Source organism: Hyaena hyaena, unplaced genomic scaffold, assembly GCF_003009895.1.
Source record: "Hyaena hyaena isolate Hyena2069 unplaced genomic scaffold, ASM300989v1 scaffold_10, whole genome shotgun sequence".
Classification (NCBI taxonomy): domain Eukaryota; kingdom Metazoa; phylum Chordata; class Mammalia; order Carnivora; family Hyaenidae; genus Hyaena; species Hyaena hyaena.
The window spans coordinates 7,586,289-7,613,202 of record NW_024080642.1 but is presented as its reverse complement, the minus strand read 5'-3'; the positions used below and the strand labels follow the sequence as shown (position 1 = coordinate 7,613,202).

Below are 26,914 nucleotides of genomic sequence, written 5' to 3'. Positions count from 1 at the left end.
AATAATGGCTTCAAGAATAGAATTTAGTGGTTCATCACTCACATACAAATAGAAGAGTTTTTAAAGCATATGAATGTCTATTAGGTTAAATTCAGTGTTTTCCTTGTAATGTCACTGAAGTGGCAGGAGAGGGTAGAGTCACAGGCACCCAGCCAGGGTTTACCTGACTGCCAGTCACTAGACCCATGAGAACGGCCCAGCAGGTTAAATGTCACTTGTTGGTCACAGAAGAGGAGGCTGGGAATCTGTCCTCCATAGAGCTGTGTGTGGTACGAGTTAGAGTGAAGGCCAGTTGGGAGTGAGGGGTGCGGTGGGGTGGGGCCGCCAGCCCTGTGCCTGCTGCTGGCCCAGATGGGTTGCTGAAGACCAGATTTTTGGCATCTACTCTTCTCCCTTTGTCGGAGTCAGGACAACGGGGAGCACTCCCCAGCAGACTAGGAGCGCTGGGATGGAAGCGGGTCTGAAGTTTGCCTCCCCGGGGTTGTTTCAGGTGAGCTGGGTCTGACATAGGAGAAGGGGTTACCCTGTAGGTGGGTTGGAGGGACAGGGCCCGGAGGTGGGAGTGTGCCTGTGAGGGGCCTCCTGCCAAGAAGAGGAGAAGTCTCATAACTGGCTGCTGCTTGGCCAACTTGAGCGGGTAGGCTTAGCAACATGCATACTTGAGTACCTCTTTGAATTCTTGGAGTTTTTTTGTGTGTGTCTCTGATCGTCTCTGAAAAAAAAAATGAAGTTCTCACATGTTACTTTTCCTGAGCCAACTAGAAAAAAACATTCTTGACCTTGAAGTTTAGTTTTTTTTTTTTCCAAAAATTTTATACGTTTTGAGAGACAGCACAAGTTGGGGAGGGACAGAGAGAGAGGAGAGAGAGAATCCTAGGCAGGGTCCATGCTGTCACCACAGAGCCTGATGTGAGGCTCGAATTCACAAAACCGTGAGATCATGACCTGAGCCTAGATCAAGAGTCAAGACACTTAACCCACTGAGCCACCCAGATGCCTCTGACCTTGAAAATTTTGAAGCGATGTAGAGTCACCATTGATGCTTGATGCTTGCGTGCTCCCCGCCCCCCCTCCCCCTTTCCTGGACAGTCTCAAGGCTGTGTTCTGAACAGTCCTTCCTATATAGACTTTATTCTATGAACACCAGCCATGTTTTCATTTCTCAGCACTTCTCGAATGGGGGCATCATCTTGTAAAGCTGAGGGATGGGGGCTGAGAATGGATCAGGTTTAATTACCATGGTACTGGGGTGCCTGGGTGGCTCACTTGGTTGAGTGTCCTAACTTCAGCTCAGGTCATGATCCCACAGTTCATGGGTCTGAGCCCTGCATCGGGCTCTGTGCTGACAGCTCAGAGCCTGGACCCTGCTTCAGATTCTGTATCTCCCTCTCTTTCTGACCCTCCCTGCTCTCTCTCTCTCTCAGAAATAAATAAAACATTAAAAAAAATAATTACTATGGTACCTACCCATCACCTGAGAGGTCCATTTTCATGGTTGATCCCTTATGTGTATCATAATGGGGTTGTCCCTTTTGACAACCCAAATGACAAGGGACTGTTGTTTAAAGGAAACAAGAGTCTCTAAATGTGAAATCCACCCTTTTTCCTTTTCTTAGTTGACAGATTATAATTTTTTCTTTTAAAAGGGATAACAGTGGTATCCAGGAAGGGTTAGTGTGAGAATTAGCATGTTGACAGGCAGCTGTTCAGGATTTAAAATTAAGTCTAAGTTGCAAGAGCCACAACTCACCTCTGTCTCATGGACCCCATGCTAGCCTTTCATTTTCCAAAACTCTGTATTTGGGTTTCTTTTAACTTATGCATGTTACTTTTACAAGTATCTTAAAAAAAAAAAAAAAACTATTATCACCAAATTAAGCTTTTAAGGTTGTATCATCTGTGTCCACTCCTGCCCTCCAAACTGCCATTGTGGACTGAGTATTGGGAGAACTTGGACTTCACTAAGGCATTCATATCTGAAGCTGAGAATAAGAGTTTTCCCACATTCCTGCTGCCAGTCTAAACTATCAAATCAAACAAGGCAGGCATAATCAGGACACCTATGGAGGACAAGTGGCCCTTCTCAAATGCAAACTGAAATACTCCTATTTAATAATAGGCAAATCCATTATTTAAAAAAGACACAAAAAATACATTGAGATGCAGACAATGCAGGACCCAATTATCCTGAGAATAAAGTCATCTCATAGGGAATGACAGGAGCTTTCCTTTTTTTTTTTTTTTTTGGAAGGAGTGAGAGTGAGAGAACGGGTCGGGGAGAGGCAGAGAGAAAGAGACAGAGAATCCCAAGCAGGCTCAAGCTGCCAGCATAGGGCCCAGAGTGAGGTTTGAACTCATGGAACAATGAGCTCATGGCCTGACATGAAATCCAGTCAGATGTTTAACCGACTGAGCCACCCAGGTGCCCCAGGGGTCTTCCTAAATTGCAAGTGTAAATAACATAATCCTTGCTTACCCATTCCCAGGCTCCACTCCTTCCTATGGCCATCCCACAGGGTGCCAGTGATGGCCTCAGGGATGGGATGAGGGTTGTCCCTGCATTACTGAAGGTTAAAAAATGGAAAGATCTTAGAACATCCTTATATTTGGCTAATAAGATGCTTAACATGGGCAGAACCAGATAAGGGAAGGAACATGTGCATTTGGGCTGAGTCCCAGCTCACTCTCTAGATTAGCTTATATCCTTGCTATATGACCTCACTTCCAGTGAGCCTGTTTTCTTGCCCATAAAAATGTACTACTGTCCTACTGCCCACCAGGAGGGAGTGTGAGTGTGTTGAGAACATGAGTGTTGGTACCTATCAAGCATTCAAAATGTTAGGTAACTTTCCCTCCCCTAGTCCCTCCACTTTTTTTTTTTTTTTTCCAGTTTACCTTGAGAGAGAACGTGAGCAGGGGAGGGACAGAGAATCCCAAGCAGGCTCTGCAGCATCAGCACTTGGGGCTTGAACCCACAACTGTGAGATCATGACCTGAGCTAAAAAGAGTCAATGCTTAACCAACTGAGCCATCCAGGTGCCCCTCCACTTTTATTTTTAAATGTATTTTTTAAATTAAGTAAACTCTTTGCCCAACGTGGAGCTCAAACTCACGACCCCAAGATGAAGAGTCACATATGACCCTGCACTTTTATTGAAACAGGGCTAGTGACCCAAGTAGGAATGATGACCATGCAGAATATTCACAAAGGCAAACTCCACGTGTCAAAGTGGTGGTGATAAAGAGGACTAAGATTGGAGTTCACATCCTAGCTGTGGGACCACTTTTGTCCCAATTTCTTATTCAATAAGTTACTTGAGTTATTTAGTGGTTTTCAAGCTTGAACCTACATCAAAATCATTTGGGTGGCTTGTTAAAATACATTTTTCATATAGATGTTTCAGATAAGAGTACGTCTGAGCTGGAGCTCAAGAGCTTGCATTTCTAATGAGTTCCCAAGTGCTGCTGCTGCTGCTGGCCTGCTGGGAAACAATCATTTTCATAGAGAATTCTGGTAGGTCTCAGCAGTCAAGAATTGCATGCAAACCAAGTTTCACCAAAGCCTAAACAGCAACAGAGCTGCCACATCTAGGATGCAGTGCTATTTCCCCACCAAGTCTTCCATTTCCTATCCCTCATCACTACATCAGGGACACACACCACCATGAATGTTGGAAGGAAGCGTGATGTGAGAGACCAGGGAGTTAATTTTGAACAGCTAAGTGAACTTCAGAATCCTGATACTACAGCTAGGACTCCCTATCCCTAGGGAAAGTGGTCAGGCTCATCTGCAGCTCAAGCTAGGTGAAAAGAACCCTGTGAGGAAAGGGAAAAGCTGCAAAACTCCAAAAATTTGAATTTCAAGCAAATTTCTTTTGTTGCTCTTGGCCTAGCTCCACATTTGGGGGTGGGGAGACGGGGGAGGCTACTCCCAACAGAAGGCAAGAAAACAACTGGGCTGGAAGAGCCACATCATTCAACGTGTCCTTTATACATGAAAAAGGCTGGAGACTTCATGGTCACTGCAGGTGGTGAGTGGATGGAAGGTGGTAGGGGATGGAAGGTAGGTCATAGCCAACATGTAAAGCAGAGGGAAAACCGGGGGGCGTCTGGGGAAAGAGTGAAGAGGATTTTGACATTTCAACCCAAATTTAAAATATTAAGGATGGATCTTCAAGAATCCAAAACCACTGGCCAGAAGAAGGGGCACATTCATTAGAACAAAGGGGGCGGGACCCTGATCTCTGGGCCCAGACCACAAAAGGGGCAAGTCTTCGTGGGGGTTGTGGGTGTGGCTCACAGTAAGTCATTCCTGGCCTGGGCAGGAGTCACTGTCGGAAAGGGCTGCTGGAGGGGAAGGTGGTGCCTTAGATAACAGTCGGGGCTCTGCAAGCCCACCACCACGCAAGAGCCCCTGCAGCCACTGCTCCTCACTCCCGATCTCCTAATAAGGTGAAGGAAGCAGACAGTAAAGGCAGCGTCACCTCGGTCCCCGAAGAGAAAGCCTTCTGTCATGGCCCAGATACCAATTTGCATCTTACTCTGACTGGTGTGGAACACAGCCCCATCTCCAATTAGGAGTCCAGTAAAAGGCTTTAAATCTCTGCACAGGGACATCCAAAAAAAAAAAAAATCACATCTAGTTTTATAGGCATTTAATAGTTTACCAATTGGTACAATAGGATTTTTTAATATGCAGAAAACATGAATAAATTTTGTTTTACACAGTCTGAGAGCAACAAATCTTACTGTAAAACACAAGAGCAATATTATATACATTCCTTTACTGATTTTTTTAAATTGTGTCAATATCTTCAGTTAACTCTTACAATCTGGGAACTGTTTTCTCCAATCACCACCACCTCTGCAACATTCATATGAAATCAATGCTTGCCTTCATGTCAGTGTCAGATCAACCTCTAACTCGAAGATTTTGTGTTTGTTTCTATCATCTTCAGAGTGAGCCTTTGGGATGCCTAAAGGATAGGCAGGACAAGAAAGCAGCTACTTACATGATATAGTGGAAAGATAAAAAGGCCAGTCCAGTCCAGTTGTGACTTGTAAATCCAGCTTGCCCTCCCCCCACCCTACTGAAAAAAAAAAAAAACAACCCAAAACCTTTTCCACCAATTTTGTACATGTCGTGTCTCTACCAGGAGATTCTTCTTTGCATCATCTAGATTAATTAACACATTGGACTTATATACAGCTGGACAGAAAGAGTAACCATTTTAAGTGCCTTTTCCTTCAACAGTTTTAACTTCAGTTGCTTAAGGATTATCAAGCCACCACTGTCAACAAAACAAAATATCCTTTACTTTTAAATAGTTTTTCTTTAAGTAAATTTAAAAGAAAACTATTTAATGCGTGATTTTACCTGGAAGTTCACACAGAAACAGAAAGAGGCAAACAGGAGAGCAGGGCACTGACAGTAAGGAGACTGGGCTTGGTGATCTAGAGCCGAAGCTTCCGAGGACTACAGCACGCGCTCCACAGCCTGGACGACTTGCTAACACTAGTGACTTTTAGAGCAGTGCTCTGGGCACACCATTGGTCACACCACACACAGACACAACAGGACGGTCTTAGTCTCCTAAAGTGCAAGATGCCATGTCAAAAAGCAACTATGCTCCGAGCAACGTCTAAACCACAGTTTCTGTGGCTCGCACTTCCAAGAGTGCGGCTAGGACTTCTTGGGCACATGAGATTAGGGTGGCACTGGAATGTCCGTTTCCACACACACAGAGTCAAATAATCATCTGAGGATGCAATTCTACCAGCTTTTTATTTCTTAAATAAGTGGCCAAATTGGATTGAGAAAGTGACAAAGCAGCAGTGAACCTCTAAACCAGTTAATAAATTCCTCTACTTACAATCCAAACCAGTAACCTCATCATTGTACTTATCCCAGGCAAGGCACAGGGTTAGACAGCAGACAGAGAGAACGGAGGAAACAGGAAGAAAGGGCATCAACAGGGCAGTGTCAAACAACAGTGCGGGAAACCGCTGCGCATCCGAATCCGGATTATGGATGGACCCACTCTCCCCCACCCCCCTTCATTATTCAAACAGGGCTCGTTACATTTGGATCCAGTTGAGGACCATCCCTGAGATTCAGTGTTTGCTGCTTCTTAAACGGAGGATGTCTGGTAACTCAACTAAGCAGCAGGCTGTGGCAATCTCCCAAGTAAGGATGACTTTGTTTACAGAGTAATATTGTTTCTCCTCCTTTGTCAATGAAAGTCACTGTGTGCTGCAGGGGGGAAAACCCAGTGGACAGCAGCTCTGTTTCCTCCTAAATCGGTACCATTTTTTCCGTTATTGTTCGTATCTATGAGTGATTTCTAGATGTTGTGGCTTACCCTTAAACAATTCGTGTTGCTACATGCTAAAAATGAATTAAAATACAAGACATTTATACATGTACAAACAAATGTTAAGATGCACCATTTCTATGTATTTATATTTCTTAAAATAGGACAGGAAATAGCAGCAAACGAGAACAAAGATATCTTCCATAGCTTTTGTAGAAAAATCCAGTCAGAACAGCTAAACAGAAACAAACAAAAACAGACTTCTCAACGTGAGCAGGGTTGTGAGGCAATATTGTCCTGAAAGTTATTCTACTGTACTTAAGGAATTAGCTTTAAGTTGTAATTTTTGTCTTCAAAAATAGCCATTAGTTCTCAAAACACTTCTTTCCAGAGACGTTTCTCAGGAATTATTAAAAACAAAGCAAACAAACAAAAAGACACAAGTTAGAAATAAAGCTGCTTCTAGTAAACGTAAGGCCCAGTCTCTGTGTGTGTATCTGCAGGACATTAACTCTAACCCTTTGTCTTTTTCAAGAACCAAATTTCCATTAATACTAAAAGGGACATTTTAAAAATCACATATTAGGCAAATGAATAAAATGCAATTCAGAGTAAGTTTCTTTGTTAAACGGTCTTTGTTATTTCACTGTTAACTTTTCAAATGACCTTAAAAAAAAGCTGTCGGTTAGCTAAGCAATAGAATTATTTATCTAATAATCTGCAATGAAATATTGTTTCCAAAGTCATAGATAAAAATTCTCTTAAGCCTAGTTGTAGTAACTTTGGATCACAATATATAATATATCAAGGATGTGTAAAATGCTAACAGCCAAATGGGGGCGGGGGCAGGGGTGGGGGGTGGGGTGTTTCTCCTTTTAGCTGGGAAAAATTCCCTCAGAGTCAGACCTAGTTTTCAGAAGCATTAGGATCAAAAAGGGTTTGTTCTAAAGCATGGTATTCCACAGCAAAATTTATTCTACTTGTACATTTTAGCACTTCTTCGAAAGCCCGGGACCCAAGGATGTGGAGGTTGTATGTGTGTGATATACATATACAGACTTATCCACTTACAGATAGGCCCATATAAACATTTATATATAAACAAAAGGTGATAACAGTACATTTTTATGCATGCTCCATTAAACCCTGTCTTTTTCAACTTGTAAGTTAAATACAGTTCAAATCTGTATCAGATCTGTGTTGAAGAACAAACTGCTGTATTTCTCCCACTCCCTTCAGATGGGCAAACATAACCTTTTCCATATTTGTCATTATGTAATGCACATTGCACATCCCTAAAGAACATCAAAAACAAATAGTGATTTGTACCATGACACACTCAACGGGAAGATTAAAGTCTACTTGGGAGTCACGTCACTGCACAGTCTAACAGTATGGAGAAGACAACTACAAGTGTGTCTAGTGTGAAAAATAGAAGCTTAGAGTATTACAGTGTTTTTTCAACCTGTTTACAAAGCATTAAGACCCAAATGAAAGAAATGATTTGCTATTAGCTGCTGAGATTTTTCTTATTTGAGATTTACAGTCATTTCCATACATAAATATACCACTAGCCTCTGCCTGATAGGCTGCCAAAACAAATGTGTCCTATTGATTTGGCAAATGTGTCATGACAAAAATTCCAATGTGTAATCCCCATTAATTACATAGATGGTTTAGAAGATTTTGAATTGTAGCCTTATCACCTAACATCCTTAAAGAAGATTTATTAAGCACACTTAAGTGATGTTACATAGATACACATTTCAGAAAAAGCCCTAATAATCACCACTTTTCCCCAAATGAGGCCATCAAGTCAGGCACCAACAGATAGCAGAAAGAAAAACAGGAATTAATAAGCCAACATAAAATGACACTGTCACCTATTCAGTTTAGTGCCCTACTTCAATTTATTCAACTTCTGCCTTCGTAGGCCTGGTGTGACCAATGCCAGCCCAGGTTTTTAAACCCTATGGTACTTCTAGACAACGTATGTAAATTTACAGTATACAATTTGGATTCACCATGCATGAATACTTTGTGTGTAACATTTAATAAGCTCAATCTACATCCAGAATAATTTACATGAAAGGACAATATTTATTTAAACAGAGCTCAATGGGGTAACCATGGTATCATCAGAGTGCATCCAGAGGAAAAACGGGAGGAGGGGCCAAATGAGACTCAATCAACGGCACTCCCACACCTTTACTGTTTGATCTACACTGCCAGTAACCACATATGGTGCCGTCTTATGGAAATCTGAAAGAAAAAGAAAAGCCTTATTTTAAACCCAGATAAAATTTTTAACAAGCCATAAAATAAGCAAGTCCAAGTGCCAGGGATGCTCATTTTTTTCTATGCACACCCACACATCCAACCCTGGGTTAGCAAAGCTGAGACTTAATGATTAAATCCTATATTAACACTTGAATAAAAATACCTGCTTCAATACCCCGCTTCCTAACTAAAGCTGAATAAACAGTCAAATCTAACAAGGGTAGCCTCAATGTATCTACGTAACTTCCTATGTTGCAGACTTAGTACTAATGCATTATATTCATGTTTAATTCTTACAGCAATCCTATGGGGTAGGCTATAGCCCTATTCTACTGAGGCTTTATTTTTATCGTTAGATCCATCGTACCCTGGGTGTATTATATTTTTACTGTATTCGCTGTCTTAAATTCTAGATGACACTGAGGCTGTTTATTAGACTTTTTCAGTGAGTCCCCAGTACGTGAGAGTATATATATATACCTGCAAGAGGGAAAAAGGCTGAGTAAGAGTTCCTTTGAGAGACTTACAAACTAGTAGGGGAAGAAAATTACCCATCAGAGTGGTTAGTAAGCATCCTCTTCACAATCCTAGTTTCCAAAACCAATGTTGTGCAATGGAGAAAGTAATTTTTTTTATTTATAAGGCTGATGATGGAAAGAGAGAGTTAAGGAAAGGAAAATTTAAAACAAATGGTAGGAATCCACAAAGTTTTTAAACTGTCTTCTCTAGTCTGTCCTGAAAGCACAGGGTCATTTCTTACCTGGAAAATTCCTCACGATTACACAAAACTGTTTATGTCTGTCTGGCACTCCAAAATCTACTTGCTTAGAAATCTCATTACTTGTACATACCCAAGGAGGTAACAAAGTGTTCATGCGCATTGAGGGTCTTCATGCATCGCTTGTTCTTGTAATCCCACACACGAAGGGTCTTGTCATCAGCACAACTCAAAATAAACTTCCCCCCAGAATGGAACAGAACTCCACGTACCCAGTTATCATGACCCACCTTAAAAACAAAAAGGTATTTGACTTAATAAAGGGATAAAGTATTAAAATGGCATCTGAGAAGACAGGTAAGTCATTACTCAATGTGCAGTGAAACTACATGCACCAAAAACATCAATGCCAAAAAGAACCCCCCACCCCCCCAATAAAAAAGTGTAGGGAATTTTTCCTGATTAAAGGAAACTGGAAACTAGTAAGGCATGACCAGTAAATACCATGGAGTCATGGTATTTACTGGCTCTTCGGTGGTGGCTACAGTACAGTTACAAAGAACACTACTGGATAACTAGAGAAAATGTGAATATGTAGCATTAATGGTAAGCCTCTTTTTCTTTTACTTATTATTTTAAAAAAAATTTTTTTTTTAATTTATTTCTAGGAGACAGAGAGAGAGACAGCGTGAGCAGGGGAGGGTCAGAGAGAGAGGGAGATACAGACTCTGAAACAGGCTCCAGGCTCTGAGCCAGCCGTCAGCACAGAGCCCGACGCGGGGCCCGAACCCAGGAACCGTGAGATCATGACCTGAGCGAAAGTCGGACGCTTAACCGACTAAGCCACCCAGGCGCCCCCTTTTTTACTTATATTTTTAAAGTAATCTTTATGCCCAATGTGGGTTTCACACTCATGACCCCAAGATCAAGAGTTGTGTGCACTACTGACTCAGGCACCCAATGTTGTTTCTTGAGTATAATCATTTTATTGTGGTTATATAGTAGAACACCTTTATTCTTAGGAGATGTATGTTAAAATATTTGGAGCTAAATATATATCCCACCACACTCCCCTATATAGAAATTTAAGAAAATGTCCTGGAGCTGGCACAGTCCAACAGGATAGCCATTTAGTCACATGTAGATTTTAAAATATAAACTAGTTTTAATACTATCAGCAATCCAGTCCTTTAGTCTCACTAGCCACATTTCAAGAGCTCAACAGCTGCATGTGGCTAGCAGCCATAACAATGCACAGTACAGATACAGAACATCATCACATAAAGTTCTGCTGGACAGACCTAGACTAGAAAAATATACTTGGCAGGGGGGCCTGAGTGGCTCAGTCAGTTGAGTGTCCAATTCTGGCTCAGGTCATGATCTCACGGTTGGTGAGTTTGAGCTCCATGTCAGGCTCTGTGCTGACAGCTCAGAGCCTGGATCCTGCTTTAGATTCTGTCTCTCTCTCTCTTTCACTCAAAAAGAAATAAACATTAAAAAAAAAGAGGCGGGGGTGGGGCGGGGGCAGCGCATCTGGGCAGCTTAGTCGGTTAAGTGGCCAATTTCAGCCCAGGTCATGATTTTGTACTCTTGAGTTTGAGCCCCATACAGGGTTCTGCGCTGACAGCTCAGTCATTGGAGCCTGCTTCGGATTCTGTGTCTCCCTCTCTCTGTGCCCCTCCCCTGTTTGCACTGTGTCTCCCTCTCAAATATAAAAAATTAATTAATTAAAAAAAAGGGGGGGGACACCTGGGTGGCTCAATTAGTTAAGTGTCTGACTTTGGCTCAGGTCATGATCTCACGGTTCGTGAGAGCTTGAGCCCTGCACTGGGCTCTATACTATCAGCATCTACTATCAACACAGAGTTCGCTTTGGATCCTGTCCCCTAGCCCGCTTGTTCTAGGTCTCTCTCAAAATAAGTAAATAACCTTAAAAAAAAATATATATATATATATACATATGTATATATACTTGGCAGGTTTTATTAGGTATGATAGAGCTAAATGTAGGTGATTTTTATTTTCTTCTTTTAGCTTTTCTGTATAGTTCTAATTTTTCTATAACGTAGGTAACCATATTGCTTTTATAAAGGAACCCAAGAAAGGGGAGTTAAAAAATAAAAGAAGAAAGAAAAAACAAAAAAGATGACCAAGGTAACGTATTCTTTGACCAGGCTGCTTGGGCGATTCAGTCGCATAAGCATCCAACTCTTGATTTCAGCTCAAGTCATGATAATCACAGTTCGTAGGCTTGAGCTCTGTGTCAGACTCTGCACTGACAGTATGGAACCTACTTGGGATTCATCCACTCTCTCTCTGTGCCCTTCCCCTGCACATACTTTCTCTTAAAATCAATTTAAACAAACAAACAAATAAATACCTTGTTCTACTATAGTGACCTATAGAAGTCACCAATGACTAGAGGTAGAAAGTTCAACAAAAGTTAAATACAATATCTATTAAAAAACCTTTTTTAATGTTTGTTTATTTTTGAGGGAAAAAGAGAAACAGAGTGTGAGCAGGGGAGGGAGAGAGAGAGACAGAGACACAAAGAGAGAGGGAGAGAGACAGAGAGAGAGAGAGAGACAGAGAGACAAAGTCAGAACAGGCTCCAGGCTCTGAGCTGTCAGCACGAAGCCCGATGTGGGTGCCGAACCCACGAACTGCCAGAGTGTGAACTGAACCAAAGTTGGATGCTTAACCGATTGAGCCACCCAGGTGCCCCAATGCAAAATGTATTTTAAAAGTAAAATACAAAACCACATTTCCATGGCTACACCAAAATAAAGCAGTAAAAGGTACCATCCTTCAGGTGAAAAACAGGAGCCAGAAACATTGGGGGAAATTAAGGTGACCTGTGTTATTTCAGGAGAGGAGAGCATGTGCTTTCCTATTCTTTTTGTTAAGATTTTAAGTATGCATTTTTAAATGTTTTATTTATTTTTGAGAGAGAGAGAGAGACAGTGTGAGCAGGGAAGGGTCAGAGAGAGAGGGAGATACAGAATCTGAAACAGGCTCCCGGCTCTGAGCTGTCAGCACAGAGCCCGACGTGGAGCTTGAACCCACAAATCATGAGATCATGACCTGAGCCGAAGCTGGACGCCTAACCGACTGAGCCACCCAGGAACCCCTAAAGACATTATTTTAAAGCCTGGAATAATTCAGATTATTTAGTAAGACATCACAAGGCATCTAACCCCCAAAACTAAAAACACAGTAAGATGCAAAAGAAGCAGTTAAGATTATGCAAACTTACTAGGGTCATAAGGCACATGCCAGTACTGACGTCCCACATCTTAATAGTCTTGTCTCTGGATCCAGACAGTAAGAATGGCCCAGGCTTGCCACTTTTTTTAGTCTACAGAAAATATACAAAAGTTAAGTTTTTACATTTAAGAACTTAAGATTTTAAATGACTTCTATCAATGATCTATATTTTCAATTTTATAAAAATGCAATTTTTGGGGAAAATATTGTATATATTTACTACATACAATCTGATATTCTGAGATACATATATATAGTAAAATGATCACCATAATCAGGTTAATTAATATATCCATCACCTCACATAACCATCTCCCACTTTAGAGCTACCCTTTTAGCAAATTTCAAGTATATACAACACAGTATTGTTAACTATAGTCAGCAAGCTGTACAATTAGATCTCCAGGACTTACTCTTATTTTCCTCTGTTGAAACACACAAGTCTTTTGACATATGTAGGCTACACAGGAAGGACCCAGACAATATGAAAATAGAAAATCTCCATTTAGGTTAAGATTCAGTTTCTATAATACTAACATGATAAATTTACTGCTCAAGACTTCTGGAATCCAGAAAAAATTTAAAACTAAGTCAGTCTTTATGTAACATCCAAACCAGAATCAACTTTATGACATGGTAAGTAACCACCACCAGAGGGCAGTAAAAAGAATTTGAAAATGCAACCAAACAGCCAAAATTTAAGAGATTTCTACAGAAGCTTCATTTGAGAAAAATAATCTTGGGGAGTTAAGGGTGGGATAGAGGAAGAAGATTCTCTTCCTTCTGTTATTAAAATACCCACGATAGGACTGTCTCTATAAAAGTGAAATGTGGTCAATTTTGGCTCACACAATTTATTCAAGGAAACAATATTCTGTACTTTATTAATAAGTTATTAATCATAAAGAATGAATCATGAAAAGTACAAATTAAGAACCATGAAGAAATATAAAACTTGTGAGTAAAAACCCAAAAGACTCCACTAAACTGATAAGAAAATTTGGTAAAGCTGCAGGATATAAAACGAATGTACAGAAGTCTGCTGCATTTCTAAAAACCAATAATAAAGCAGCAGGAGGAGAATTAAGAAAACAGTCCCATTTACAATAGCACCAAAAATAATAAGATACCTAGGAATAAACCTAACCAAAGAGGTGAAAGACCTGTACTCTGAAAACTATAAAACACTGGTGAAAGAAACTGAAGACAACACAAAGAAATGGAATGACATTCTATGCTCATGGATTGAACATTGTTAAAATGTTTATACTACCCCAAGCAATCTGCGCACTTAGTGCAATCCCCATCAAAATACCAATAGAATTTTTTAAAGAACTAGAACAAATAATCCTAAAATTTGTATGGAATCACAAAAGACCCTAAATAGCCAAAGCAATCCTGAAAGAGAACAGCAAAGATGGAGGCATCACAATTCCAGACTTCAAGTTATATTACAAAGTTGTAGTAATCAAAACACTACAGTGCTGGTACAAAAATAGACACACAGATCAATGGAAAAGAGTAGAAAATCCAGAAATAAACTCACAATTATATGGTCAATTAATTATTGACAAAGCTGGAAAGAATACCCAATGGGAAAGATAGTCCCTTCAACAAATGGTATTGGGAAAACTGGACAGCAGCATACAAGAGAATGAAATTGGATCACTTTCTTACACCACACACAAAAATAAATTCAAAACGGAGTAAAGACCTAAATATGAAACCTGAAACCATAAAAATCCTAGAAGAAAGCATAGGCAGTAATTTCTCTGACACTGGCTGTACAACTTTTTTCTAGATAGGTCCCCTGAGGCAAAGGAAACAAAAGCAAAAATAAACTACTGGACTACATCAAAATAAAAAGCTCCTGCACAGCAAAGGAAACATCAATAAAACAAAAAGGCAACCTACTGAATGGGAGAAAGTATCTGCAAATGACATATCTGACAAAGAGTTAGTATCCAACTTATATCCAAAAAATATATGAAGAACTTCTAAACTCAACACCCCAAAAAACAAATCCAGTTAAAAAATGAGGTGACATGAACAGATATTTCTCCAAAGAAGACATACAGTTGGCCAACAGACTTATGAAAAGATGTTCACCATCACTTATCATTAGGGAAATGCAAATCAAAACTACAATTACGTATCCCCTCACACCTGTTGTAATGGCTAAAATAAAAAACACAAGAAACAACAGGTGTTGGTGAAGACGTGGAGAATGGGGAATCTGCTGCACTACTGTTGGGAATACAAACTGGTACAGCCACTCTGGAGAACAGTATGGAGGTTCCTCAAAAAGTAAAAAATAGAACCTATGATCCAGTAATTATAAATTGTTCTACTGGTATTTACCCAAAGACTTAAAAAAAGAAAAGAAAAAAAGCACTAATCCAAAGGGAAATACATGCATCCCTATATTTATAGCAGCACTGTTTATGATAGCCAAGATATGGAAGCAACCCAAGTGTCTATCAACTGATGAATGTATAAAGAAGATATGGTATATATACAATGGAATATTATTCATCCATAAAAAAGAATGAAATCTTGGGGCGCCTGGGTGGCTCAATCGGTTGGGCAGCAGACTTCGGCTCAGGTCATGATCTCACGGTGCATGGGTTTGAGCCCCATGTAGGGCTCTGTGCTGACAGCTCAGAGCGTGGAGACTGTTTCAGATTCTGTGTCTCCTTCTCTCTCTGACCCTCCCCTGCTCACACTCTCTCAGAAATAAATAAAACATTAAAAAAAAAAAAAAAGAATGAAATCTTGCCATATGCAATGACATGGAGCTAGAGAGTATAATGCTAAGTGAAATAAGAGAAAAACAAATACCATAAGATTTCACTTGCATATGGAATTTAAATGAGCAAAGGGGGGGACAGTGGGAAAGAGAGACAAACCAAGAAACAGATTTTTTTTTTTTAATGTTTTTTATTTATTTCTGAGACAGCGTGAGCAGGGGAGGGTCAGAGAGAGAGAGGGAGACACAGAATCTGAAACAGGCTCCAGGCTCTGAGCTGGGTCTCAGCACAGAGCCCTACGCGGGGTTTGAACCCACCAACTGTGAGACCATGACCTGAGCCGAAGTCAGACGCTTAAACAACTGAGCCACCCAGGCGCCCCAACAGATTCTTAACTACAGAGAACTGATGGTTACCAGAGTGGAGATGGGTGGGGGGATGGGTGAAATAGGTGATGGGGAGTGCACTTGTGATGAGCACCAGGTGATTCAACTAAAAACTTAAAACACACAAATAAATAAAACTCCAGACTCAGCCAGTGCTTCTAGTGATCAAGAGGCCTCCATAAGAAATATTTAAATACTAAACTACATTCCACCATAAACATAAATAATTACGTTCATTAAAGAAGGCTATTCTTCTAAAAGATAACTTTAGCCTCTCCCATTAGTTTTATTTTGCACTGGTTGGTATACTCATATAACAACGGTACTTCTTATAAATGTAATGACCACTTTTACTCTTCAGGAGAGTTCACCATCCCCAGCACAAATCATGGGTCAGCTGACAGCAGTAATAATCACTAGTTACAAAATGTAAACATTTCTGCAAGTTCGAAAGAGTGAAGAGTGTCAAGATTCAGAATTATGGGATGCAGGTATTTCAATGCATTAACTGCCCTGAAATTGAGAATGAGAAAAGTTTCCCAAGATTCTGATATCAGCAATACAATCATGAAATGATATATAAATCACATACCTCAGATCCTGTTGCTTCAGAGATGGAAGAATATGAGCTTTCTGGAGCCCAGGAAATACATTCTACCACATGCTCATGTTCTCGAAGCTCAGCCTTGCATTCCTTTGTTGCTACGACCCATACGCGCACGGTCTGATCATTTGAACAGCTGGCTATCAGAGTGCCATCCTGATTTGGCCGCACCATACGTACCCATTCTCTGTGTCCTGTGAATGTCTTCACACAGTAGCTGTCAAAATAAGCAATAATTTATATCATGAATGGCAATCACTGGGACACTTCCCAGAAGCAATATAAAACTAGCTATGTACTAGAATAAGGAGGATGGCACCATGTTAGAGTAATCATATGCCAGTCAGCACAATAAACGTACATTCATGGTTAATGAAAGATGGGGACAGGCTGGAAAATCAAACATCAGTCAAAATAAGCTGATGGAAGTATCATTAAGGAGCTAACCAATCAACACATTCTAGGCGGTAAAATATATAGAGAAATAAAATCTTCTAAAAATAAACACACACAATAAACCTAACAAAAATATTTACGGCTTTGTTGAGAAAAAGACATACTCTACTAATTTGGGTAAAACTAGTAAGTAGAAGGTTAAGGTTTTATTATAACAATTGTGTCATTCTAAGCACAACCAAATTAAGCCTAACGTGCCTACCTGCACAAATGTTATTTACATTTTATTTCAACCCATAGAGAAATCACCTAAAAGAAGACCACAGAGATAATAAGCCATTGCATAGAAAATGGCTCTCAAGGACACAAGTTTTTAAAAAAAATAATTTCTCTATTCCTTTTTGGGAAACATTTAGAGATTCAAACCTCATTTTAAAGTATATAATACAAACAGCACCATGATTATTCTGGGTTAAAGTCAAAATAAAATAAATGGTTGTTCGGAACACATGTGGTTATTTAGTATCTCTTCAGCTGACACCATTTCAACCAAACCTACTTACCCAGTTTGCACCTCCCACATTTTTATAGTTTTATCCCTTGACGCAGACACTATATGATCTCCATTGGGCATGATGGCTACTGAAGAGACATTGTGGTCATGGCCTAAAACATAACACAGCAATGTATTAAGTGATATATACAGTAAAATTACACCTCAGATTACCATGAGATTTCACCATGGGATTTCAAATATCACAGCAAATTGAAATACACCGGGCTTTATCTAAATTTGATAAGAAACTTTGGATTTACACATAAAAAAGTTACGGAATTAGCAACTTAATAAAAGAATCTACAATGAAATAAGTAGCAAGCTCAATTTATGACTTGTAAAACTGTTTTAACATCAGTGTCATTAGGATCTGGATATATTAATATGCTGAATGTTTATATATGAACAGTAGCAAAACACAAAAATTTCCATGGTTGATTATCCTAAGAAATAAATTGCAACTATTTAAGATTTACAAAGCTAAACAGAAAGAATAATGGAGATTTTGTTCCATGTTTAAAATAGTGGTCCAGGGTACCTCGGTGGCTCACTTGGTTAAGCATTTGACTCCTGATTTTGGCTCAGGTCATGAGCTCATGGTTCGTATCGAGCCACAGAGTGGGCTCCTCTCTCTCTCTGTCTCTGCCCCTCCTCCACTCCCAACTCTCTCCCTCAAAATAAACATTTTCCCCAAAAACTAATGTTTGAAAGATTTTTTTGTTGTTAATGTTCATAGGGGTAAAAAAATGCATTATTCTATATGCATTAATCCTAATTAGCTATCCTTTGTGGAAAAAGCCCTACAGAATCTTCATAAGTGTAATTATTTTAAGTAATACATATACTGGTTGGAAAGAACTCTTTTTAAAATTACTATTATTTTTAAAATCTTTTATTTATTTTTGATATATATATAGAGAGACAGCATGAGCAGGGGAGGGTCAGAGAGAGAGGGAGACACAGAATCTGAAGCAGGCTCCAGGCCCTGAGCTAGCTGTCAGCACAGAGACCGACACAGGGCTCGAACCCATGAACCACGAGATCATGACCTGAGCTGATGTCGGAGGTCTAACCAACTGAGCCACCCAGGCACCCCAAGAACTCCTCTTTAAAAAAAATTTTGAGTGTAGTTGACACATAATGTTACATTAGTTTCAGCTGTACAATGCACTGATTTGAGAAGTTTATACATTATGCTATGCTCACGCAAGTGTAGCTAGCTGCCATCTGTCACCATATGCTATTAGAATATCTTTTATATTCCCTTTGACTTACTCATTTGGTAACGGGAGGCCTGTATCTCCTACTCCCCTTCTTCTTTATTAAGTCAGAGCAACAAGATACAGGCTTCTTAAAGAAACATAAACACTATGGGGCGCCTGGGTGGCTCAATCGGTTAAGCGTACGACTTCGGCTCAGGTCATGATCTCACAGTTTGTGGGTTCAAGCCCCATGTCGGGCTCTGGGCTGACAGCCAGCTCAGAGCCGGGAGCCTGTTTCAGATTCTATGCCTCCCACTCTCTCTGACCCTCCCCTGCTCACGCTCGCTCGCTCGCTCTCTCTCTCAGAAATAAAACATAAAAAAAAAAATACACCCTTCAAATTATACTATCTATGTAAACACACAACTTATATCACTGAAATATCTGTTAAAAAAAGACTTTTGTTACCAACACAGCATGTGTTCCTTATACAAAATCCAAACATTCAAATTATATCATGTTTAAAGAAACAACAAAAATTCTTATTTAGTGAGCACCTCCTATGTTTCAGATACTAAACCAAGATAACTTATGTATATGATCTCATTTTATCCTCACAACAATCCTAAGACAGGTATTATTACCTCTACCTTGCAGATGAAAGAGGATGAAATTTCCCAATGCCACAAGTAAACAAGTAGGAATTTGAACCCAGGTCGGATTCCAATGCCCATGTTCTTCCCACAAAGCCAAGCTGCCTCAGAGAATAGTCTCTATGACAAGAACCAACAAAACAAGCTAACATTTTACAGTGTGTGTGTGTTTTAAAGTGAGCAAGAAATGCTAGATTCCAGCTTTTACTGTATCTATTTTCTATGAACTTGTTTCCCAAGAGAGAAAAAGGAAAGAACAAAAAAATCCTCAATAACTTCATTTTTCTTTTTTCTTGAAGACAGATGTCACAGCAGTTTTCTTATCCAAATATATTCCTGAAAATAAATTAAGTATTTTATATAAACCACTAAGAGATACTTAAAACCTCATAATTGAAACAACTCTCAACTACTGTGGCTTATCCATGGGCTCTGCATTATATGCTCTTCCACTGACACAATTAAGAATAGAACCTGCACACTGTTAGAAAACAGTATGTTTTCTCTGGAATGTCATGTTACAAATCAATATCAAAACATTATCCTCTACCCCTTACCGTGCATGGTTCTGATGCATTCAAAGCCCTGAAAATCCCATAGTTTAATGGTCATATCTGCAGAACAGGAAGCCAGAAGCTTGCCACTGTGGTCAAAAGAAATATCCTGTACAGAGTCTGTATGCCCCTTAAGGGTTCGCTCAAAATCTCCAGTCTCATAATCCCACACCTGTCAAGTAATCAGAAAGTTAGTTAACATCAACCCATCCCTTCTTTCTCACTTCGTGTTAGCACTCAGCAGGCCAGTATGAGCAAGTGACAAGGAGTAATTGTCTTAGAAACTGCAATCTTCAAGCATAAATTGGTCTTTTCTCTACAGAGAAACTGAAGTTGTAATTACTAAAACAGACATCTAGTATATTATCTATCATATACCTAAACAATACTAGCAGGTAGGTATACACAGCCAAAGGACAAAGTCCCTTTCCCAGTCTTACAGGAGACAACAGCCATGTAAACAAGTAAATTTAAGGACAAAAATTATGGGGGGTGGTTATGATAGGTATCTATACATAGAATATTCAGGGACAATAAAGAGAGTGCTCAATTCTTTTTTTTTTTTTTTAAATGTTTGTTTATTTTTGAGAGAGAGTGCAAGGGAGAGGTCAGCACAGAGCGTGATGCAGGGCTCAAACTCCAATGACAAGATCATGACCTGAGCTGAAGTTGGATGCTTAACTGATTGAGCCAACCAGGTGCCCAAGATTGTTCAATTCTTTTTTTTATACGTTAATTTTTATTTTATTTTTTCCAGCTTTATTGAAGTATAATTGACATATAACATTGTGTAAGTTTAAGGTGTACAATGTAATGATTTGATACAAGTATACATTGTGAAATGATTAACACAATAAGGTTAATATATTCATCACCTCACATAACTAAACTTTTTAAAATGTGTGTTGAGAACATTTAGGACCTATTCTCTTAGAAACTCCAAAGTATATACTAGAATATTAATTATAGTTACCAAGCTCACTCAATGTTAAATCCCTAGAATTTACTAATCTAATAACTGAAAGTTTGTATCTTTTGACCAATATCTTTTATTTTCTTCTGCTTACTTTGGATCTAAGTAGCTCTTCTTTTCCTAGGTTTTTTTTTTTCCTTTTATAGTTTATTGTCAAGTTGGTTTTCATATAACACCCAGTGCTCATCCCAACAGGTGCCCTCCTCCATGCCTATCACTCATTTTCCCCTCCCCCCTGCCCCCATCAACCCTCAGTTTGTTCTCAGTATTTAAGAGTCTCTTATGGTTTTCCTCCCTCCCTCTCCTTAACTACATTTTCCCCTTCACTTCCCCTATGGTCCTCTGCTAAGTTTCTCCTGTTCCACATACAAGTGAAAACTTACGGTATCTTTCTCTGCCTGACTTATTTCACTTAGCATAACACCCTGGAGTTCCATCCACGTTGCTACAAGTGGCCAGATTTCATTCTATCTCATTGCCATGTAGTATTCCATTGTATAGACATCTTCTTGATCCATTCGTCAGTTGATGGACACTTAGACTCTTTCCATGGTTTGGCTTTTGCTGAAAGTGCTGCTATGAACATTGGGGTACATGTGCCCCTATGCATCAGCACTCCTGTATCCCTTGAGTAAATTCCTAGCAGTGCTACTGTTGGGTCGTAGGGGAGTTCTATTGTTAATTTTTTGAGGAGCCTCCACACTGTTTTCCAGAGGGGCTGCACCAGTTTACATTCCCACCACCAGTGTAAGAAGGTGCCTGTTTCTCCACATCCTCGCCAGCATCTAAGATTGTTTAGTTCTAATACACAAGCAGAACTCAGACATCTAAGAGGCCAAGATGTTACTGCCAATGAATAGGTTAACAAAAGCATACGTCATTTTGATGCAAAAATGGGAAGTCACTGCCACATCTTTAAAAGACAGTTATTTCTAAGATAATGGTAATAATGACCTATCAAGAACATATTAAGACTTTCATTCTGGTGGCCAAATGTAGTCAGTCCTTACCCAACACCAATTACATGCTCTAAAATCAAATGATTGATTCCATTCTTCCTATAATAGGTTCAAATTTATTGGTAGTAGGATATATATACCAACCAATTTAAAGACACTTAGAAAATGTATTTTGAAAACTTGGAAACAATTTAAATATCCAATATTAGGGGAATGGCTAAGTAGATACAAGATTTGCAATTACGAGGAACTTAATACTCACACATAATAATGTGAAATAAAAAAGAATACAAAAAACTCACCTAAGAAAAACTACCTTCTAGGGGCGCCTGGGTAGCTCAGTCGGTTAAGCGTCTGACTTTGGCTCAGGTCATGATCTCACGGTTTATGGATTCGAGCCCTGCGTCAGGCTCTGTGCTGACAGCTCAGAGCCTGAAGCCTGCTTCAGATTCTGTGTCTCCCTCTCTCTCTGACCCTCCCCTGCTCATGCTGTCTCTATCTCTCTCAAAAAGAATTAAAACATTAAAAAATTTTAAAGAAAAACTACCTTCTACATATTTTTACAGAAAATGTACATACCCTTCTTAATATAAACAGACTTTTTTTTTTTACCATATATTCAAATACTTCTACACAGAAGTGATTTCTAATATTGTACATATTTTGTTAGATTTATCCTTAAGTATTTTGAGGTTTTTTTTGATGTGACCGTGTGACATTTTCAATTTTTAATTTTCAAATTATTCACTGCTACTTTATAGATATACAATTACCATTTGAATATTAATCCTGTATTAATCACTGTATCCAGTGATTCTGTTAAATTCAGCCATAGTTCTAGTAGTTTTTTTGTAGATTCTTTGGGTTTTCTACATAGAAGATCATGTTGTCTACAAATAAAGAGTTTCATTTCTTCCTTTCCAATCTGTAAGCTTTTTATTTCATCTTCTTCCTTACTGCGCTGGCAAGGCACTCTTGTACAAACATGGATGTCAGTGTTTGAGACTGAACACCCTGGCCTTGGTTCCTGATGGGGGAAGGGAGCATTCAGTTTTCCACCATTAATTATTATGTTCAGATACCTTTTAACCTTTTATCAGGTTAACGAAGCTTCCTTCCTAACTTGCTGAGAAGTTTTATCATGAATGAATGTTGGAATTTTGTCAGGTTCTTTTTCTGAACCTATTATGTTTTTTTCTGTTGACAGAGTGTACCACACTGACTGATGAATTTCAATGTGGAACCAATCCTGCACTCTGTGATAAACCCTACCTGGATCATATTAATTAACCTTTTAATAAATTGCTGGATTTAATTTGCTTATAATTTATTAAGGATTTTGCATATGTGTTCAGAGATATTATATTGGTCAATAATTTTCTTTTTTTGTAAGATTTTTGTCCCATTTAGTTTAATTTTGACACCAAGAGTTCAGGAAATACTTGACCTGCTAAAAATAAATAAGGTGTGATCAGTCATCTTTCCTTCCATGCATTTGTCAAAGAACACTAGAGCATTTTCTCTAAAATAAATGTACCCAGAAAATGAACTCTTTCATAAATGATGAGCAAACAAGGCATTTTATAGTTTGTAAGTATCAAGAAAAAGAATTTTTTCCTTTACTTTTTACCTTCTGTATGATCATAAAAATGAATCCTCATGATAAACAATTAATAATGTATTTACATAAAGGCAATAAAAAATATCCATTATCCTACCCAAGGCATGGTTTTTCCATTTTTTCTACGCTATTTTTAAGCATAATGACTGTGTTGTACTTCATTATCCCATTTTCCCTTTGCTTCTCAACATGAGGATATGATTAAAACCCTGGCAAACATTTTTTTTTAAGATTTTATTTTTAAGTAATCTCTGCACTAATGTGGGGTTCAAATGCCCAACCCCAAGACCCAGAGTCACAGGTTCCACCAAATGAGCCATTCAGGCACTGCTGCCTCCCCCCACACTTTAGGGACAAAGTGTGACTAATTTTTCATTATCACCGAAAATATTCTGTAAGTGAAAATCTTTGGTGAAAAAGAATTTTGGGTCAAAAAGTATAAGCTTAAAAAAAAAGTATCAACTTTTCAGGGGTGCCTAGGTAGCTCCAGTCAGCTGAATATGCAACTCTTGATCTTAGTTAGGGTTGTGGATTTGGGCCCCATGTTGGGTGTGGAGATTACTTACAAATAAAATTAAAAATTAAAAAAAGAAAAATAAATAAATGACCTTTCAAAAATTAAAATGATGAAATTAAAAATACTATAATGAATTATTCCAAATATCTAACCTTCATTTTCCCTTAAGTTTAAAGGTTGGTGATGTAAACGAATTCCTCTAAAACAAACAAACCACCAAATCTGTTGTGTTTACCAGATGCACAAGGGAACTAATATAATAAAATATTTTTGTTGGGGTGGCTTAGTTGGTTGAGCGTCCGACTCTTGATTTCGGCTCAGGTCATGATCTCATGGTCCTCAGATCGAGCCCCTAGTCAGGCTCTGCGGCTGGCTGTGGAGCCTGCTTAAGATTCTCTCTCTCTTTGCCTCTGTCCTTCCCCCATGCATCTGCATGCGCTCTCTCTCTCTCAAAAATAAACATAAAAAAAAAAACAACCTTACAACTTCCATTTGTAGTATTTTATTTTTTTAAGTAGGCTCCACACCCGACATGGGGCTTGAACTAAGGACCCTGAGGATCAAGAGTCACATGTTATACAGACTGAGTCAGCCAGGCGCCCCAATTTGTAACAAGTTCACTTAATAGATGAATTTTAAGATGGTACATTAACAATTTTGTTTATGCTTTTATACCACTGCTGAAAAATCAGTAAGAAAGGGTTTTTAACCTATTAATAACCCTTATGCCTCATGACAGCAGTGTAGTTTTATAACATACAAGACTATCATGAAATCAATAATTTAAATTCACGTCTACCTATATTTGAAAAATAGCAACAGGTTAATAATGTATTAGGTTATTTTCAGCCTACACCATATACATATGATTTTAAGACTCTCTTCCAGTTACTCTGTAGCTCACTGCATGGATCACCAGCCCATAAGATGGAAGGAAGCCACTGATTTAGAAACTAAAGCAACCACATAAGGAAAACATAAAATAATGTTTAATTTGAAGAACAAATTAAGTATAGTCACATTTAAATCATTCTGTATTTTATGCTGGACTGCTGTTAGGTGACATATGTATAGTCTTAACCTGATACTCATGTTTTCTTAGGTATACCTCAATAAATAAAATCTAGAACTTAATCTGAAATAAGCCTTAAAACAGAGAAACCTACAGGCACCTGGGTGGCTCTATTGGTTAAGTGCCTGACTTTTGATTTTGGCTCAGGTCATGATCTCACCAACTGCAGGACTGAGCCCTGTGTCAGGCTCTGTACTGACAGCATGGGGTCTGCCTGGGATTTCTCTCTCCCTCGCTCTCCAAAATAAATACACTTAAAAAATAAATAAAAGAACAGAGAAACTTACCTAAACCTTTCAACTATATTTTACTTAACTTTCTGCGGGTAGTTTATACAACTGTTACTGTACTATGTCTGAATCAAAAGGAATTATAAAAACAACTTTTTTCTGGATTAAAAGATAAAACATTAAGAGTACCTGCATGACTCAGTTGGTTAAGTGGCTGACTCTTGATTTCAGCTCAGGTCATGATCTCATAGTTCATGAGTCTGATCTCTGCATTGGGCTCTTGTGCTGACATTGTAGAGCCTGCTTGGGATTCTGTCTCCCTCTCTCTGACCCTCCCTCCCTATCTCTCAAATAAATAAACATTAAAAAAAAATAGCACCAACACTGAATTAAAAAGAAAAAAGAATATTGAAATGTGTGCACTTACTGTAAAAAAAACAGAAAAATGAGAGAAAGACATAATTTATAAAGTGAAAACCTCACATATTCCCACACCCCTGGAGAGAACTACTATTTATAACTAAAGCCAGTATTTAAAATACATCAAGGAGAAGGGCGCCTGGGTGGTTCAGTCAGTTAAGCATCCAACTTTGGCTTAGGTCATGATCTCATGGTTTGGGAGTTTGAGCCTTGCGTTGGGCTTGCTACTATCAGCATGGAGGCTGCTTCAGAGCCTGTCTTCCTCTCTGCCCCTCCCCGACTCATGCGTGCGCACGTGTACTCTCTCTCTCAAAATAAATACCCGCTGAAGTACTGATTTTGTAACCTTGTATTTTCATCTATCACTTGCTTAAAACAAAGCACACGTATACCTTCGTTCTCCAAGAACAAATATTATTCACGTAGTAGGTGACTTGCACCCCGACACTAAATTAGCAACACCCAATTTTCTCAAATTCATCAGTGAACTTACTTGGCAGCTTGTCTCTCAGGAGCTACAATGAAATTTTATTCTAATTCTGTCTTTTAAGGCTTAGAACAATCACAGTTTTGAAGAGTCCTTCCTGTCTTTCCTGTCCTATATAGGTCTTCATCTTCAAGATTGTTTTCTTTTACCCAATTAACATTAATCTGCTTTTAACAATTCTCCTGTTGTACATCTTTAATTTTGAAAAAGTTACCTTAATTGTGGCATCCTCTGAAGCAGAGACCATAACACTGAACACAGGATGGAAAATTACTCGAGTAACTGGACTCCTATGACCACTCAATGCATATTTTTCTGGTGGACGGGGAATCCATTCTTTTGGGTCTCGTTTCTGACCAAGAGGTCCACCCGACGTAAATTCTTCTTTTGCTTCATTTAGTTTTGATTCTAGTTCCATAACCTTGAGAAGGAACACATAGTTATATACAGATAGATTCTGATAAAAAGAATATATTTGATATTTTAAAAAATTGCCTTTAGTTTTGTCAGGATTCTTGAAAAAATCTTGCTAGTTTACAAAGCTTTCCTCAATTTTTATTGAAAATGATCTAGATGATATACCCCCAAAATTTTAGTGGTGTGATAAAACTGAAACTTGAGAAAAACTCAATACAATTGTGTCAACTATTTAACTGAAAAAAATTCTTTTTCAATTTGTATCTACCAATTTAGAGGAAGAACAGTGCAACTTTATAATACTATAAAAGCTAAAATGCATATATGTGTTAGGTACTTTTCTAAGAGCTTTTTCTGGATTAACTCACATTATAGAAATGTTATTTATTTATTCTGACTTTGCCTACTGAGAGTATAAATTTTAGGGCCAGGATATTATTTGCTGCCTTCACTATACAAACAAAACTAAAAGCTCAGAAGGGCACCTGGGTGGCTCAGTCAGTTGAGTGTCCAACTTTGGCTCAGGTCATGATCTCAC

The 26,914-nt window shown here is 38.8% G+C and overlaps 1 protein-coding gene across 1 annotated transcript in view; it reads right to left on the bottom strand.

Moving 5' to 3' along the window:
• Nucleotides 1-4,640: 4,640 nt before the first annotated feature.
• Nucleotides 4,641-26,914, bottom strand: part of PAFAH1B1 (platelet activating factor acetylhydrolase 1b regulatory subunit 1) — a 77,072-nt gene continuing 54,798 nt past the window's right edge. The window contains exons 5-11 of the mRNA XM_039252340.1: nucleotides 26,174-26,380; nucleotides 19,684-19,852; nucleotides 17,279-17,381; nucleotides 16,308-16,536; nucleotides 12,569-12,670; nucleotides 9,446-9,602; nucleotides 4,641-8,576 (exon numbers count right to left, since the gene is read on the bottom strand). Of these exons, the coding sequence (XP_039108271.1) occupies nucleotides 8,503-8,576; nucleotides 9,446-9,602; nucleotides 12,569-12,670; nucleotides 16,308-16,536; nucleotides 17,279-17,381; nucleotides 19,684-19,852; nucleotides 26,174-26,380 (1,041 nt within the window). The 3' untranslated portion in view covers nucleotides 4,641-8,502. The remainder of the gene's footprint in view (nucleotides 8,577-9,445; nucleotides 9,603-12,568; nucleotides 12,671-16,307; nucleotides 16,537-17,278; nucleotides 17,382-19,683; nucleotides 19,853-26,173; nucleotides 26,381-26,914) is intronic.